The following is a 17,439-nucleotide window of genomic DNA, read 5'->3' as shown; positions in this document are numbered from 1 at the left end:
AGTGTGTGACTAGCCCAAGGTCACCCAGCTGGCTTTGCGTGTAGGAGTGGGGAAACCAACCCTTTTGACCAGATTAGCCTACGCCACTTATGTGGAGGAGTGGGGAATCAAACCCGGTTCTCCAGATCACACTTCACTGCTCCAAACCACCGCTCTTAATTACTACACCACACTGGCTCTAGTTAGACCCTCTAAGCCAGGGGTGTCAAACATGTGGCCCGGAGTTCAGATACGGCTTCATGAGACCTCTTATCTGGCCCACGATCCAGCCAATCTAGCCAAGGCAGCCCACACCCCTACACACACTCCTGATCTGGGCTGGCGAGCCTGCAGCAGGCTCACCCAGTCCTGAGGTGTCAGTGATCAAAGACTGTTAAATAAAAGAAAATACTGTAAGAGTGTTATTGTTTTAAGCATGTTTGTATTTTAAGTAAAAAATAAAGTAAAAATAATATCATTAATTGGCTTTGCTTGTGTCTTCTATAAAGTTTGTATCTCTGGTACCTGGCATTAAATTTTATGGTACACATGGCCTGGCCTGACCAAGTGACATTTAAGTCATATCTGGCCCTCATAACAAATGAGTTTGACACCCCTGCTCTAATTTACTTACACTGAGAGAAGCCCCATCCTCCTTTGTATCACCTGCTGCTACTAGCTTCAGCATGTTGGAGTAGGGGGACTATAGCAGGAGACTTCCTGCCCCCTGTCTTTTGTCCCTTGTTGCTGCCCGTACAGCAGCAGGAGAAATTTTGGGTGAAAAAAAAAAAGTCATTGCATTGCCCTGGGCAATTGCTGGAAGTGATGTTGTGCTGGCCTGTGATATCCAGCCCTGTCCCAAGAAGTTCCCAGGGGTTGCCAGGTGGCAACCCTACTTTGGAGACTGTGGCACTGGTGGCTTCTAAACACAACAGACAGCAGGCCGGGGCTTCCCTTTTCTGGCAAGCTTCTCCAGTGGCACATTTGAGTCTCTTAATCAGAATTACTTCTTTTAAACTCCCAGCACTTTATATAATCATGTGATGTTCATGCACATATAAACTATCCTTTCATTATAAATCCTATCTTTGCTATTCAAAGTGTATTTGCTAAATCTTCTGAAATTATTCAGTTCTCTGCCAGGACAATTGCACTTTCATGTAGATTTTTTTTTTTAACACCGGCTGTAAATTACCTCTAAGAAACCTTGGCAACTCTAATTGCTTTTCACTTAGGAAGGAAAAGGCATGATGGCTTTTCATAGTCCTGACTTCATCTGAAATGAAAAGTAGACCTGATGGTACCGTTTCCTTCTCAGGATATCTGGAAGAGTTGTGCCTATTTTCTGATGCAGATTTATTCATCTTCCAGAGTGGAAATTGCAGACGACATTTACAAGGGAATCTTGTGGCTATTGTATCTCCACTCTTCCTGCTTGCCGTCATGGCACAAACAGCTCAGCTTCATTGTCCTGCCATATTTTAGAAAGTTAAAGGAAACACAGTGATCACACTGTTTACTTCAATATCCTGCATTCTGCCAGCAAAACAGCAAATTGGCAGTCAGCAGTTATGAAGCAGCCAGTTCCGAAACTGCAGAACAGCCGAGGAAAGCTGCTAGAATGTCAGCTCATTTTGATCTTGTATTGGGGAAAAAAGGAGAGAGAAAAAGAATCCTGCTACATTGAATTTCCCTCTTCTTTGTCACCCACTGTTTTTCAGAAGTCTGAATTGTTTTTGGATAGGGGTTTTATGAAATGTTGATGTTCCATTTCTCTGTCATACCTCAAACTGTAAAATAAAGAAACTGTTTAGCCCTCCAACCTGTTTTTACATCCAACAAAAGCTTCCTTTTTATCACTTTTATGGTTTGTTACCCCCCCCCCCAATTATAATCCTACAGGAAATGTTCTTTTATGTAAATAGTGTGTTCTGGTTTTGATCAGTATGTGGTGACTTTTGCAGGAACCCCAAGAAAATACTTCATATTCTGAATGGGAGCTTCATGATAAGAATCATGAAGATCTGACTTCCCCTTCTGAAAGTGGAAGATCATCCCTACTTGCAAAACAGAGAAGAGTGATGTCTTCCCACCATTACTTCCTTGCCACTGCCAACTTCCAAGTGACATCCCACTAGGGCTGTTGATTCGGTTCGGCCCGAACTGAAAAACAGCCGAATTTCCCCTGATTCGGTGGTTTTTAGTTCGGGACGAACCGAACTCAAAAATGGCGGGAAACCGGGGAACCAAATTCAGTGAGTTCGGGAGTTCGCAAATAAATCCGGCCAATTCGGGGTGTCAGTAAGCAGCATAACCGTCAGTAAGCAGCATTCTCCTCCCCCGGCCAATCGGTGGCCAAGCTGGGTCTTCTTCTGGCCAATCAGTCAGGATTGAGTACTGGAGGAATCAGCTGATGTGCGGCCCGGCCGGGGAGAGAGAGAGAGAGGGAAATCCTCGTGTGTGTGTGTGTGTGGGGGGGGGGTGCTTGTGCACATTCACTCCTTTCTGTGGCTGCAGGGGGCGTATTTTTGGGGTATAGACCCCAAACTTTCAGCAGAGATTCAGACAAGCCTTCTTAAGAGACCACCCAAGTTTTGTAAACATTGGGTCAGGGGGTCCCGAGATATGGGCTCCCCCCTTTTTTCTTTCCATGGCTGCAGGGGGCGCGTTATTGGGGGTACAGACCCCAAACTTTCAGTGGAGCTTCAGATGAGCCTTCTTAAGATACCCCCCAAGTTTTGTAAACATTGGGTCAGGGGGTCTCGAGATATGGGCTCCACCCCTTTTCCCTCTCTCCTTTTCCATTTACGTGGCTGCAGGGGGTGCTTTTTTGGGGATACAGCCCCCAAACTTTCAGCATAGCTTCAGACAATCCTTCTTAAGATACCACCCAAGTTTTGTAAAGATGGGTTCAGTGGGGGCAGAAATATCAGCTCCCCCCTTTTTCTGTGGCTGCAGGGGGCGCATTTTTGGGGGTGCAGATCCCAAACTTTGAGCGGAGCTTCAGACAAGCCTTCTTAAGAGACCACCCAAGTTTTGTAAACATTGGGTCAGGGGGTCCCGAGATATGGGCTTTCCCCTTTCCCCTTTTCCCTATTGGGATGAATGGATCAGCTGATCGTGTATGCATCTCCAGAGCAAAACGGGAATCGTCTTGGATTACCCAGTCCTCCCCAGCCCCTCCTGATGGAACAGAAGACAGCCACAGTAAGACCCCTTTGGGGGCTTTAATCTATAATTTTTCTCCTGTGTGTGTGTGGGGGGGAGGGAGCAGTTTCTGTGGGTGGGGGGAAGCCAAAGGGGGCTTTTGCCGGTTCTGCCTGGGGGGGTGTTCCCCCTCGAGTCTCCCTCCCTGGTTTGAGGGGGGGGGGTTTCAGTTGTGTGTCTTCAGGTTTTCCCTCATTCATAAGAGCTGTTAGGTCTATTTGGATGCTTGCTCAAAACTGGTTTTCAAATGGTGACTTAAAGAATGCATTTGGAGTCCCATGCAAAAAAGGAAATTCCACCCCTCCTGCTCATTATGCATAGCTAGCTGCCTCTGTCCCTTTCCATGGTTTGCAAACTCCCAGGTGCAGGTGTTGCTTTGCACAGTTGCAAAGGTGTTGCTTACAAGGTTGTGTTGCTCTGCAGTCGTGTTGCTTTGCAGTTGTGTTGCAATGCTTTGCAAACTTCTCAGCTGTTTGTCGGGGCTGGGAGCTTTGTGTGTGGGCGGCAATCTCTGCTCATACATGCACATTAAGGTTGGGGGGACCCCTTTCGGGGCCCATATCTCAGCCCCCCCTGACCCAATCTTTACAAAACTTGGGGGGTCTTTCAAGAAACGTCCTTTGAAGCTCCACTGAAAGTTTGGGACCTCTACCCCCCAAAATGCCCCCCCCAGAGCCGCGGAAAGGAGCGGTTGTGTTTTTAATGGCTTTATTCGGCCGAATTTTTTTCCCGAAGTTTGAATTCCCGCCGAATTGCACGGACCCGAAGTGGGGGAGTTCGGACTTCGGCATATCCCGAATCTAAACAGGCCAAATTCAGCCGAATCCGAACTATACCGAATTTTTTTTTAATTCAGCAGCCCTACATCCCACAATATCCCCACTAGGTCTGAGTCTCAGGAGTGACTTTTCAAGGGGTTCTGGGGGCTGCAGAGTACAGGAAGAGGTGAAAAAAATCCATTCCTTGTGTAGCTGTTTCCTATGTTTTCTATGACACTCCTTCATAGGGCAGATCTACTTCAGAAGAAAAATTCCAGTGCCCGGTTATTGTAGACGTCAAGCATTTTGCCAATCTTTGCCTGCCTGCCTGTCTCCCTGGGTGGGTGAGTGACTCCATTTTCCTTACAGTCCTAGAGCAATGATTTTACCATCACACCTTTGGGTAATAGTTCAAAACTGGCATAACCTTTCAAAACTGGGAGCTTCCTAGTCCCCTGTATTTGTACATTAGTATACATCCTGAAAGTAGGGTTGCCAGGTCCCTCTTCTCCAGCAGGAGGTTTTGGGGATGGCACCTGAGGAGGTCAGAGTTTGGGGAGGGGAGGGACTTCAATGCCATAGAGTCCAATTGCCAAAGCGGCCATTTTCTCCAGGGGAACTGATCTGTATCAGCTGGAGATCAGTTGTAATGCTGGGAGATCTCTTGCCACCACCTGCAGGTTGGTAACCCTACTTGAAAGTGTATTTAGATGAGGTCATGATGTGATGTGTTTTATACGTTCATTCAGAAGTTTTGGGGCCCTTAATTGGCCTATCAAGGCAAGGAAAGTCATGCTGCAGGAGCTCCAGTCATGGATGGGCCATCAGAATTTTGCTTGCAGGGTGGTTGCACCGGGGCACACCTTTGTGCGTCGCCTCTGCAGGGCCAGGGCAGGTGTGCGGGCCACCCACCGCTGGATAAGGGCACTAGCGACAGGAGGCAGGACCTTCGCACGTGGGCCAGCTTGCTAGAAAGTACAATGGGGTTTCCTTCTGGAGGGGAGGTCTTTTGCTCGAGGCTGTGCTGCAGATACACTCTGATGCAGCTCTGATGCAGCTGATGCCCACAGGTTCGGCATGGTGGTGTGCCAAGCGATGGTCCGCCGAGAGGAATCGTCATGACATTATGAGAGACTGCACTTTCCTGGAATTCTTCCCAATGGTGGTGGCAGTTTACAGCTGGCCCGAGGCTCTGGCCAATCCTTTAGTGCGTTTTGGTGTGACGACGTTAGCACATTGTCCCCCAAATCTCCTAAGGTCATGTCATTAGTGCGGGTTTTGTACTCCAGCGCCTCACATATGACATCCTTTTTTCAGCTTGCCATGCAGCTCACTATGTTCCGGGAATAACAAATAATTGTGCCAATGCACTATCCTGTTTCCAGATAGAGTGCTTCAGGATCCTGGCCCCACCAGCTCAGGAAGCATCAGCGGGGATGCCCGAGGCGCAGTGAAGTCTTGGAGGGGTGAGGCCTAGGGAGCCATATACAACTCTCTGGCCCCGAGTACTGGTAGGGCTATGCCAGGAGTTTCTGGGCAATTGAGGAATTTAGGGAGAAGGAACAGCTCCAGCCAGTCTGGCCTATGCCAGTAGACCATCTCATGCAGTATTGTGTCCTGCCGCACAGTGCGGGATACACAGTGGCCACTATCGCCGGCCGCCTGTCTGCCTGGCTGTTCAATGAAAAGCCACCGGGGGGGCAGACATGGCAGGGGATTTTAGGGGAGGAGGATGCTGTAGGGGTGGGTTGGAGAAGAGACACGGAAGCTGTGAGTAAGGGACTCGGTTTCCCCCGAATTGCTCTCGGGTTTGTCTCCGGCCTTAAAGTCGCATTGTACCTCTGCATTTGAGGTCAAGCTGTACTGCGCAGCAGTCCTATTGGCCTTCTTTGGGGCCTTGCGGATCGGCGAATGGCTGATGAGGTCAAAATGGGATCAAGCAGGCAGAGCACTGCAAATGCACGTTATCATCATGGCCACGGGATTGGCTGTCAGGTTGTGGTCATCTAAGACGGACCAGAGGGGGAGAGGGGAGGTGTTTCACCTGTACCCATGTACAGCAGTTGCCCTTTGCCCCGTGCAGGCCTTGCCGGGCTATGTTGCTTTGCGGGGCCAGGGGGTGGGCCTTTTATTCCAACACGCGATGGCAGGCCGCTTACCAGGTACCAGTTCGGGGCAGTGGTGTAGAAAATGTTAGCTGGTCTGGGAGCTCCCCCCCACACCCTTTTTGGCACACATCCATTTCGTATTGGGGCAGCCTCCACAGCAGCCGTCTTGGGACAGGGTGATGAACAATAAAATAAAGTTGGCCCTTTTATTATACCAGCTCTGCTGTCAGCTCTCGTTATTACGCATCCGCGGACAATAGGTATAGATTGTCTAAAATGCACTAAGCTTGCTGTCATGTTTGCAACTTCTTGTTTCAAGTGTTTTTATAATGCTTAGTGATTTGTCCATGCTTTTTCATGTTTTTCTGATTCAGTTTGCAGTTTGCAATTTGCTTTTGTAGTAGTGCCTTCCAATAAACCATTTAACTTGTATCAGTAACACTTTGGAGTCTGTATATTCCTGCTGACAGCTGTGTACCTACTGGAGTGAGAACCCGTAGAAAAATAGAGGCCTCTTGCTTAAGGGGACTGAAATAATATATATATTTTTCTTGCTATATGAACCTGATCACCGTCTCTGACTCTGATTCCTCAGGCTTTTCACAGAAGCCATGTACTGATTTGGCACAACTGCCTTCCCTGGCTGGATCCAAATAACTTCATGCTCATACCTATTCCATGCTGTTCAAACACATGCACCATGACACTCAGAATTTTCCATTTCTACTTATTTGGAGAAGATCCCCAAATTTCTGAGACAGTGATTCAGAGGGCATAAAAGGTTGATTTGACAAAAATAAAATAACAACCCACGGCAAATGGCTGCCAGGGGGAAAGAGGAGGGGAGGGAAGATGGGCTACACAGATGGACTACAGAGGGGCGGAGAAATATGCAGCATTTTAAAGGTGTATGCTCCTCAGGGGAAAACGACCCTGAAATGGATGAAGTGGAAACATCATGCTATAAGCGTATGTTGAAAGCATGGACATTTGGTGCTTTAAAAATCATTTCCAGGACCATGGGGAAGGCTTTGGGTGCGATCGAAGATAAGACGTTTGTTTAAACGTTATTTATTCTTGGTGCGTTAACCCTCAATGTTTGGGTTGCCTTTAACAACAGTTTAATATTACTTGGTGATCATGTTTGCCCCTATGAAAAGATTCCCTGACTGATTCCAAGCTATTCTTAAAAGCACAGAAGCAGGCTAAGCTGGAAATGTTTAGGCCAGTTGGCAACCCTATCCCATATTGCTTCATTCCCTTGATTCACTTTGTTAGCTTTCATTAACGATTGGGAACCTGGCAATTGATTACTGCAAGTTACTACCCCTTTAAACACTAAAGTGTTGGTTTCATAAAGGTTTATACTTACAATAAATTAACCTGACAAGTGACATCTTTTTATTTTCTAATCCTTTTTGCCTATACAGGTTTTTTTAAAGAGGAAACTAAATGTTACATTCGAAAACAGCAGCTACTGTAGCTTGTCTGATCATCAACACAACATTCCAGAGTTGCAGAGGAGAATGGAAGTGTTTAAACAGCATCATTAAGGATATCATTAAAAGCTAGCTATTACTGAACAGGTGCAAAATTGTTAAATTGATGTTAATGACAGCAACAGTGGATGTTACCACCTATCTAACTAGCAAAATGGGCAAACAAGCTTATGTGCTCTGCGTGCCATTTGGGGATCTACACCTTCTCTACACACACACCTAGTCTACACTGATGATAGCAGAGCTGTTGTAGAAACCATGGTTATAAACTGAAGAATGCTAAGCTTATATACCCAGAAGATGCTACTTATGAAAAGGGGGGGCTGCCCCAAGATCTGAAATAGCATTAAGCCACAGCATTGCTTCGTCTCTTTTATCTTCAAGTTAGTTAACCTACCTAGATTACCTTTTAATCCTTTGAAGATCCAGTTGAAAAAACAAAGTTCTTAGAATACATTAACTAAGTCTTATGTTCTTTGCTGCCTTCAAAAAACAAAACAAAAAAACCTTTTGCTTTCCCAGAATATGTCCAACTCAGTTCTCTTATATAACACTTTCTCTGTGTAAAGTGTACTTATTTGGTGCTTTAAAAAACAGAGCTCAATCTACAATTAAAAAAAAAAAACCCACAGTGAAATCAGAACATCTAAAATATTTAAGTTATTGGGTGCTGTCATTCCCAATGGAACTTGAATATGTTTATACCATTTAGGTGATTCTAGTGGAGAGGCAACTAGGGCTGTCAATTCGGTTCGGCCCGAACTGAAAATCAGCCGAATTTCCCTTGATTCGGAGGTTTTTAGTTCAGGAGGAACCGAACTCAAAACTGGCGGGCAACCGGGGGGGCCGAATTCAGCGAGTTCGGGAGTTCGCGAATAAATTCGGCCAATTCGGGGCCGTCAGTAAGCAGCATAACCTTCAGTAAGCAGCATTCTCCTCCTCTGGCCAATCGGTGGCCAAGCTGGGTCTTCTTCTGGCCAATCAGTCAGGACTGAGTACTGGAGGAATCAGCTGATGTGCGGCCGGCCGGGGAAAGAGATAGAGAGGGAAATCCTCATGTGTGTGTGAGGGGGTGCTTGTGCACATTCACTCCTTTCCATGGCTGCAGGGGGCGCATTTTTTGGGGTACAGACCCCAAACTTTCAGGGGATATTCAGACAAGTTTTCTTAAGAGACCACCCATGTTTTGTAAACATTGGGTCAGGGGGTCCCGAGATATGGGCTCCCCCCTTTTTCTTTCCATGGCTGCAGAGGGCGCATTTTTGGGTGTGCCGACCCCAAACTTTCAGCGGAGCACCAGACAAGGCTTCTTAAGATACTCCCCAAGTTTTGTAAACATTGGGTCAGGGGGTCCCGAGATATGGGCTCCACCCCTTTTTCCTTTCTCCCCTTTTCCATTTTCGTGGCTGCAGGGGGCGCTTTTTTGGGGGTGAAGCCCCCAAACTTTTATCATAGCTTCAGAGAATCCCTCTTAAGAGACCACCCAAGTTTTGTAAAGATGGGTTCAGTGGGGGCTGAAATATCGGCTCCCCCCTTTTCTCTTTCTGTGGCTGCAGGGGGCGCATTTTTGGGTGTGCCGACCCCAAACTTTCAGCGGAGCTTCAGACAAGGCTTCTTAAGAGACCACCCAAGTTTTGTAAACATTGGGTCAGGGCCCCCCGAGATATGGGCTTTCCCCTTTTCCCTATTGGGATGAATGGATCACCCTCGAGAGATGCATACATATGGATCTTATATTGGATACAAATGGAATCATATTGGATTACCCAGCCTCCCAGCCCCTCCTGCTGGAACAGAAGACAGCCACAGTAAGACCCCTTTGGGGGCTTTAATCTATAATTTTTCTTTTCTGTGTGTGTGTGTGGGGGGGAAGCAGAGTCTGTGTGTGTGTGTGGGGAGGGAGCAGTTTCTGTGGGTGGGGGGGAAGCCAAAGGGGGCTTTTGCCGGTTCTGCCTGGGGTGTGTGTTCCCCCTCCAGTGTCTCTCTCCCTGGTTTGAGGGGGGGCTTCATTTTTATTCTTCAGTTTTTTCCTCATTCATAAGGTCAGTTAGGTTATTTTGATGCTTGCTCAAAACTGGTTTTCAAATGGTGACTTAAAGAATGCATCTGCCTGGTCCCAAGTCCAATGCAAAAGGAGAAATTCCACCCCCTCCTGCTCATTATGCATAGCTAGCTGCCTCTGTCCCTTTCCATGGTATGCAAACTCCCAGGTGTCAGGTGTTGCTTTGCACTGTTGCAAAGGTGTTGCATTGCGTGCTTGTGTTGCTTTGCAGTTGTATTGTTTTGCAAAATTCTTCACACCTGCCCTGCCCTTTGCATGTTTGCAAAGGTGTTGCTTTTCAGTTGTGTTGCTTTGCAAAGTTCTTAGCACCTGCCCCGCCCTTGCTCTCATCAGCTGTTTGTCGGGGCTGGGAGCTTTGTGCCTGGGCGGCAAGCTCTGCTGAGAGATGCACATTAAGGGTGGGGGGACCCTTTCAGGGCCCATATCTCAGCCCCCCCTGACCCAATCTTTACAAAACTTGGGGGGTCTTTCAATATACGTCCTTTGAAGCTCTGCTGAAAGTTTGGGACCTCTAAGCCCAAAAATGCCCCCCCTGAGCCGCAGAAAGGCGCGGTTGTGTTTTTAATGGCTTTATTCGGCCGAATTTTTTTTCCGAACTTTGAATTCCCGCCGAATTGAACGGATCCGAAGTGGGGGAGTTTGGACTTCGGCACGTACCGAACCCACAAGGGCCAAATTCGGCCGAATCCGAATTGTACCGATTTTTTTTTTGACAGCCCTAGAGGCAACAGATAGGTTTTCTAGACAAATAAATAACCTAGGTTGTATCCCCATGATGGCACCAGCAAGAAGCATGTGAATAGCATACCCCATTCCCGCACAACTCAATGTTGCGGCCTCCTGCTCCTCCACTTTCCCCCATTGCACCCACACAAAAGCGGCTCTGGCTCCCACCCCACGTTTCCTGCTTAGCCACTCAGTAATACTACAGTCTGGCTAAGCATGGATAGAAGAGAAAAAAGTTCTTTAAAGAGCTGAAAGGGGGAGGGCATAGGGCAACAAGCTGATGTGGTATAGAGGTTAGAGTGTCAGACTAGGACAGTGATGGCGAACCTTTTAGAGACCGAGTGCCCAAACTGCAACCCAAAACCCACGGCAATTTAACCTGAATACTGAGGTTTTAGTTTAGAAAAAACAACTCATACATTAACATCTTTTGTCTTTAAAGAAAAACACAATAACAGAGCTTTCAATGATACAAACAACTTTTTATGGAAAGATAAAAGTTTGCATTTGGCATACTTTTGAACAATCTAGTCCAGCTCCTGTATCTCATAGTGGCCCACATCTATAATAAGGAGGTAGCACATACCCATCAGGGCTAGTAACCCGGGATGGACTTTTCCTCCAGAAATTAGTCCAAACCCCTCTTAAAGGCATCTAGGCTAGATGCCATCACCACATCCTGTGGCAAGGAGTTCCACAGGTTAATTACATGCTGGGTAAGTGGGTGTTCCTCTTTTATTGTGCAGAGGGAGAGTAACTGGTCCTCCGCACCCCAGCAGTGTCTTTTCTGGTGGCTGTCTGCTGGTGTTCTTTTGCTTCTTTTTACATTGTGAGCCCCTTAGGGACAGGGAGCAGTTAGAAAAGTGAAATATAAATACTGTCAATAATAGTAATACTGTGCAAGATTTCATTTTTTTTAATTAAGCCAGCAGTATCCTGGTTGGATGGCTGCATCATGCTGTATTTCATGAACACTCACAGCTATGTGAAATTAGGCATGCACTTCTTTTCCAATAGGATTGGAGAAGCAATTCTGGGGTTTACCTTTAATATCATATAAAAATTAGTTTTGTGTGACGTTCTCAAAAGCAAATCAAAACAACAAAGCTTTTAAGCAGCTGGCTACACAGTAGGATTCTTAGGTTCAAGAGTTTGGCAAAAGCGTAGCAAGTTACAAAAACGTTACCCGTTCCAAAAGCGATGATGCACATCAGTTCAGCATTTAATAAATGTTCCAAGAGTTCCGTTTGGCATATCCCTGCCCCAGGAATCAGATGGATTGATGGTATCCAACATGCTGTACGCGTGTCCAGACCATCACACGCACAGTTGTGTGTGTCCCTCTTTTATTTTCCAGGATCTCGGGGGGGGGGGAGTTCAAACCTCACTGAGATTCCAGAGATGCCAACTGACCAAAGATTGATGACATCCAGCTTGCAACAGAAAACACCAAGGTGACAAATGCTTACATAGCAGATCACCTGGGGTTCCCTGAGGCAGGACAATTTGTTACTATGACAACAGGTGGTCCGGCGGATGGGGGAAGCAACTGCATTTTTTACCAATGTTAATTGAGCCGCATCCTGGAATGTCTTGCAGTATGATTTCCCCAGCCAGGCCAAAGGCCTGGACCAAAGATTTTTCAGCAACAAGGAATTTTTTTTTTGGGGGGGGGGTCCCATTTCCTTGACATGCCTTACCCCAGACAGGGGAGGGAGGAAGCACTCCCATTGGGCTGCTGGGCAGAGGGGCGGGTGATGTGAGAAATGCCCTCAGGCGCGCGTGGAGAGGGGGAGGGGAGCAGCCCGGCCCCGCGTCCCTCTGGCTTTCTAGTAACAAACTCAGGCGAACTCTGTGCTGGGGCGATGGCACGTGTGCCCACAGAGAAGGCTCTGAGTGCCCACTCTGGCACGCATGCCATAGGTTCGCCACCACGGGACTAGGATGTGGGACAACTGGATTAAAATCCACATCCAGTTATGGAAGGTGGCTGGGTGACCTTGGGCCCCTCAATGTTTCTCTCTGCCTAGCTTGTCTTACAAGTAGGCCTCAGATGGGGCCTCCTGGTGGATCAGTTCCCCTGGAGGAAATGGCAGCTTCAGATGGCATACTGCATGACATCGCACAGCCTCTTCTCCCCAAACTCCACCTTCCCCAGGCATTTTCCCCAAATCTCCAGTAATTTCCCCAGCCAGAGTTGGCAGTTCTCCTCACAAGGTTGCTGTTGTGAGAGCTGTGTGGAGGGGTGGGGGGACAATGTAATAAGCTGCTCTGGATCCCAATTAGGGAGAAAAGCAGGCCGTAAAATAAAATAACAAAATAAGCCACTCCAAAGATTTCCCTTGAAGTAAGACAAAAGTTATACAGGTACAGCAGTACAAAAATCTGTGTAAAGAAAACTTTGAAATGGGAGTCTGAATAGGGTTTCCAGTCTTTGGATTTTGTCCATTACTTGCTTGTAACAGAAACTGCGGAAGTTGACTTCACTGGAAAGAGTTTTAAGCAACTCAGTAGTTCTTCACTTTAACAAACTCAAGCTCAAGAACAATAATACGGTTAACTATGTAACCTATTCTTGCTGTTATCTGGCATCATCTCATAGCCCACAAGAAAAGCACTTCAAGTGACCTAATGCACATTAGCAAGGTTTTGACAGGGTGGGGAGAAGCAGAATTTCATTGGCTCAGTCTGTAAATTGATCAAAGCATCTGAACGGAAGCTCCATGCGGGGAACAAGGTGCAATGGGACTTTCCTGCCCATACCCTGATGACATGCTGGTATGTCACTCCTGTTGTCAAGATAATAGGTAACTAAAACACAGATGCAACATTTTATCATATGTGGTGGACATGCAAGAAAGCAAGAAAATATTGGATAGTGATGCATGATGAAATGCAATAGATATTAAAACTTAAGTTTCTGATGGATCTGAAAAATATGCTACTAAATATCTTACCAAGTAATATTCCAAAAATATATAGTGAATTTTTCAAGTACATGGTGATGACAGCAAGGGTAACGTTTGCAACAAAATGGAAGGTGGAGAAATACCCAGATTTGAATGAATGGATGAATAAGTTAACCGAATATGTGACTGTGGAAAAATAAATACCCTTTATACATAATAGCCCAATTATAGAATTTCAGGAAAAATGGAATATCTTTTTTTAATTATACAGTTGAAAATTAAGAATAAAAGAAACCCAAAACAGAAGATCAAATATTTAGGTAACACGTTTCACAATGAAAATATATTGAAAAGACAGAGTAATGTAACTCAAAAAGTGAACTACTACCATGTAAATTTAAAAAGTAAGCTCCACATAAATTGTATGAATATGATTGGTTATGTTTTATGTTTATATGTTTTGTTTGTGTATTGAAATAAAAACCATAAAACATTTTAAAAAAGATAATAGGTAACTGAAGTATTTCAGTGAAAGATCTTAATTAACAGTAATTAGAACAAAGCAAAAGCCCTGACCTGGATGGCCCAGGCTAGCCTGATCTCGTCAGATCTCAGAAGCTAAGCAGGGTCAGCCCTGGTTAGTATTTGGATGGGAGACCACCAAGGAATACCAGGGTTGCTGTGCAGAGGAAGGCACTGGCAAACCACCTCTGTTAGTCTCTTGCCATGAAAACCCCTAAAGGGGTCGCCATAAGTCGGCTGCTACTTGACGGCACTTCACACACACACACACACACACAACAAAGGAAATCGAAGTGGAGGTGGCCTACCGTAACAACCAGTTTTGTCAGGTCCAGTTATGCCAGGGCCAGTGAATCCTGGATTACAATAACAGCCTTGGACTCCATTACGAACTTCACATTTGGCATGTTCATGGCATGTGTTGGTGCAGTTCTGTGAGGTGTAGCTACGGTCCAGTAGTGTGGACATAAAAACTGAATGAAAATGGACATAGTTTTGCATTACTTGTTTATTTAAAATATTGATATCCCACCTTATCTCCTTAGAGCCAAGGTGGCTAACAAAACAACAAGTTGCAAACACATTAAAACAATATCACAATTTAACAAGTTTAAAAGGTTGTGTTTTTTTTAAAAAACAGATCCGCTCAAACAGTTTGCCCTTCACCAAAAGTCTTCTGAAATAAAACTTTGTAAAATGCCTTCCTGAACACAGAAAAGGAAGGTGCCCTCCACACCCACTCTGGTCCTGTCCAACGGACTGGTCCTGTCACAGAAATAGCTTGACTTTTGCCAGATGGGCAATCCATAGGAGGGCACCACAAGAAGGTTCTCTGAAGAATACAGCTGGGCATGGAAGTACATCAGGAGATGCATATGGATGAGTTCCTTAGGCTGTGAAAGGCTTTAAAAGCAATAACCATCACTTTGATTAAGGCCCAGAAAATAGGGAACCAGGGCAACCAATAGCATTGGGGTGGCTGATCCATGACAGGAATCTTACTACTACATTGTGGACATAAAGAGCAAGTGGGAATTTGGTGTAAGAAATCAGCTTCAATCTATGTTTAGCACACAAAAATTATGAACACACAAAAAATGTCCCACAGTGGTTTAGAAAGAGCTTTAAAGATCACCATCCTTTCTGTTTCTTTCCTGATAGGCAAAACTGACAAATCACTCTTTATCCTTTCCAAATAACACAGCAGAGAGAGTGAGTAAACATTATCTGCACAGTTTCCCCTTAACAAGCATTTTCAAATTACGTTTTCCAAAAACTAGCACAACAATGCAGCCATATGGAAGATTACATTTACATGCAATTGCAATAACAGTTCTGAGCAGTTTCCCATTTTTCAGGACTATGACCATGATCTAGCGAAGTAAACTCCTCAGGCGTTAGTGGCTTTCTTTGGGGATGGGATACTAAATCACAGACAGGTTGCTAAACCCTCTTTAGACCTGGTGATTGTGGGCAGATAATCACCTATATTATCTCAACATGAAAAAAAGATATGAAACACACTTTTAGAAAATAAATGAGAACCAATTTGTGCAACTATCTTGCCACATGATGAACCAAGTGCAAGCTTTTTGCATGGCACTCTAATGAACAGGTATGTTACTGCTACGGCCCTGACATTACAATTCTAAGATTAATTGCTTCAGTAGAAATAGAAGCCCTTTTTCATGAATAATAATGACCAATTTTTTTGCAAAGGTTAGCATTAAACATCTTTGTAAATAATCTAGATATATGTGGTTCCTCGAGTGTATAATTCATTATTAATATGCATATATTTCCTACAGATAACTTTTTAAGTTTAAAAAATGTTCTGGGCACTTTTTGTGATCTGACATATCCGAGCAGCAAGTTAGCATTGCAAATGATTCAGTACAGTAAGATTTATATCATCTCAAAGAGCAGTCCAAATTCATTCAACCCAATGGGAATTTTGCCATCAACTTCAATAAGAACTGGTTTGTTTGCCTCATTCCCCCACCCAACCACTAGAATTTCCTTGCTGAAAAAATGGGGTTGTCAAACCTAGCAGCAACAGTCAGCTGTAACAACCACCATAGCAGGACCTTTGAAAGGTCTGAATTATCATAACCACAAGCTGTCTCTTCCTTTCTCAAGCCCTGTACACTTGTTTGCTTTCCTATACCTACTTTACATTTTATCTTCATTTAGAGAGAAAAAATACTTACCTAGGAACAGGAGAAGTTTCATGGGTGGTGATTCTATCAAGAGTTCAGTGGTAAATCCTTTTGTAACGAAAAAATCAGTCTTTCCGTAGAACACGTGAGTATCCGTAAAATATTTGCACATGCCTACAAACAAGAGTGAAATCCTAGTGACGTTGCTCCTGTTTGACTGGCATTTGTCCTTAGTTACACAGCTTCAAATACTTGAAGGACAACGAGTGTGCCAGTGATGAATAACAATTCAGCTGGAAAAGAAAGGGTGACAGAGTGGATGAAGGAATGTGAGTGAGGACAGGGGTTGTGTGAGAGACACATGAGCAGAAGGGTTGAGCAGATGAGGTGTTAAAGACCTAGGCAAAAATTTATGAAGGGAAAGAGAACAAAAAGCTATTCAGATTAGCACACTGGATGGAGATTTAGATTGGAAGGAGATTGCCAGAATCTTGGAAGACTGGGGAAATGTTCTGGAAGCTGAAAGGGGTAGTGAGTGGAGGCAAAGCATCCCCCTCGCCTTAAGATAGTCACAGAAGTCAGAGTTCTTGGACAATCCCCATCTGCTTCTATCTGGACTGTTTTTTCTCCCTCCGTATTCCAGGGTGGCCAGGCTGGTCTCAGAGAATTCTATCTCTTTAAGGGCAGTGCCATAAGAAGGAGGTACAGGAAACCCACTGAGATTTCTTTTGTGTGGAAAACAAAGATACAAAGCCAAGGAGGAAGAAGGCAGGAAGCTGAATGTTCAGCAAGGAATTTCAGGGCCAGCTCTTATATGGCTTAAGCAGGGAGGTGCATGTTATGGCCCTCAAAGGGGTGACGTTATTACAATTAGAGGAGGAAAGGAGTGTAAAAGATCATTGGGGTGTGTGTGAGAGAAGGCTTTTGCTAACATGGAATGGAGAAAAATAATCTTGCACAAAGAGAGTCACACTGTAAGTTAGTAGATGTTATTTCCTGCTAGGAATTTCATCAGCTATGACTGTTGTGATTGTTTGGAAATAATCTATGAGTCTGTCCTATTTGCTAAATGTACATAGGTATGAGGAATGGTACTGGAGAGTATTGTGTGTGTGTATGTGTATAACATAACTCACTCCCTGAGTTATGTCCTAGTATTATTCTTGAGCTCTTGATTTATTAGAGCTTAGTTGCTTCAGTGCTCATATTAGAATGATGCCTGAACAACAATTTAGGCCTGCTTTAACCTCTAAATCTGACCATTGCATCAAACATGATTCTTTTACTACATGGAAAACACTTCTGTTTAGGAAGAAATGCAGTATTTACTCAAATGTCAAGACTAGGTTTTTTCACATGTTTTTTTTTTTTTAAGAGGGGGTCGTCTTACATTTGCATACAAGTTACAGTTATGTTCAACAATATTTTATTATGTGTAGAACATTTTAAAGAGAATCAGCTTACATTCAGCATCTTCATTTTCAGTAAATACAGCATAAAACCTATATAA

At 44.8% G+C, this 17,439-nt stretch overlaps 1 protein-coding gene across 3 annotated transcripts in view; it reads right to left on the bottom strand.

Annotated features, from left to right (window-relative positions):
- The window catches only part of ADGRL4 (adhesion G protein-coupled receptor L4), a 129,533-nt gene extending 113,432 nt beyond the window's left edge, over positions 1–16,101 (bottom strand). For 2 of the 3 annotated variants that reach the window (XM_056844116.1, XM_056844115.1), the window contains exons 1-2: positions 15,981–16,037; positions 14,079–14,243 (exon numbers count right to left, since the gene is read on the bottom strand). In XM_056844116.1, coding sequence (XP_056700094.1) covers positions 14,079–14,243; positions 15,981–16,002 — 187 coding nt within the window. In that variant the 5' untranslated portion in view covers positions 16,003–16,037. Of the gene's footprint in view, positions 1–14,078; positions 14,244–15,980 lie in introns of all 3 variants that reach the window. The other variant, XM_056844114.1, reaches the window with a different exon arrangement.
- Positions 16,102–17,439: the final 1,338 nt, after the last annotated feature.

This window comes from Euleptes europaea, chromosome 2, assembly GCF_029931775.1.
Source record: "Euleptes europaea isolate rEulEur1 chromosome 2, rEulEur1.hap1, whole genome shotgun sequence".
In the NCBI taxonomy this organism is placed as follows: domain Eukaryota; kingdom Metazoa; phylum Chordata; class Lepidosauria; order Squamata; family Sphaerodactylidae; genus Euleptes; species Euleptes europaea.
The sequence above is the reverse complement of the archived record's forward strand: the minus strand, read 5'-3'. Positions and strand labels throughout refer to the sequence as shown.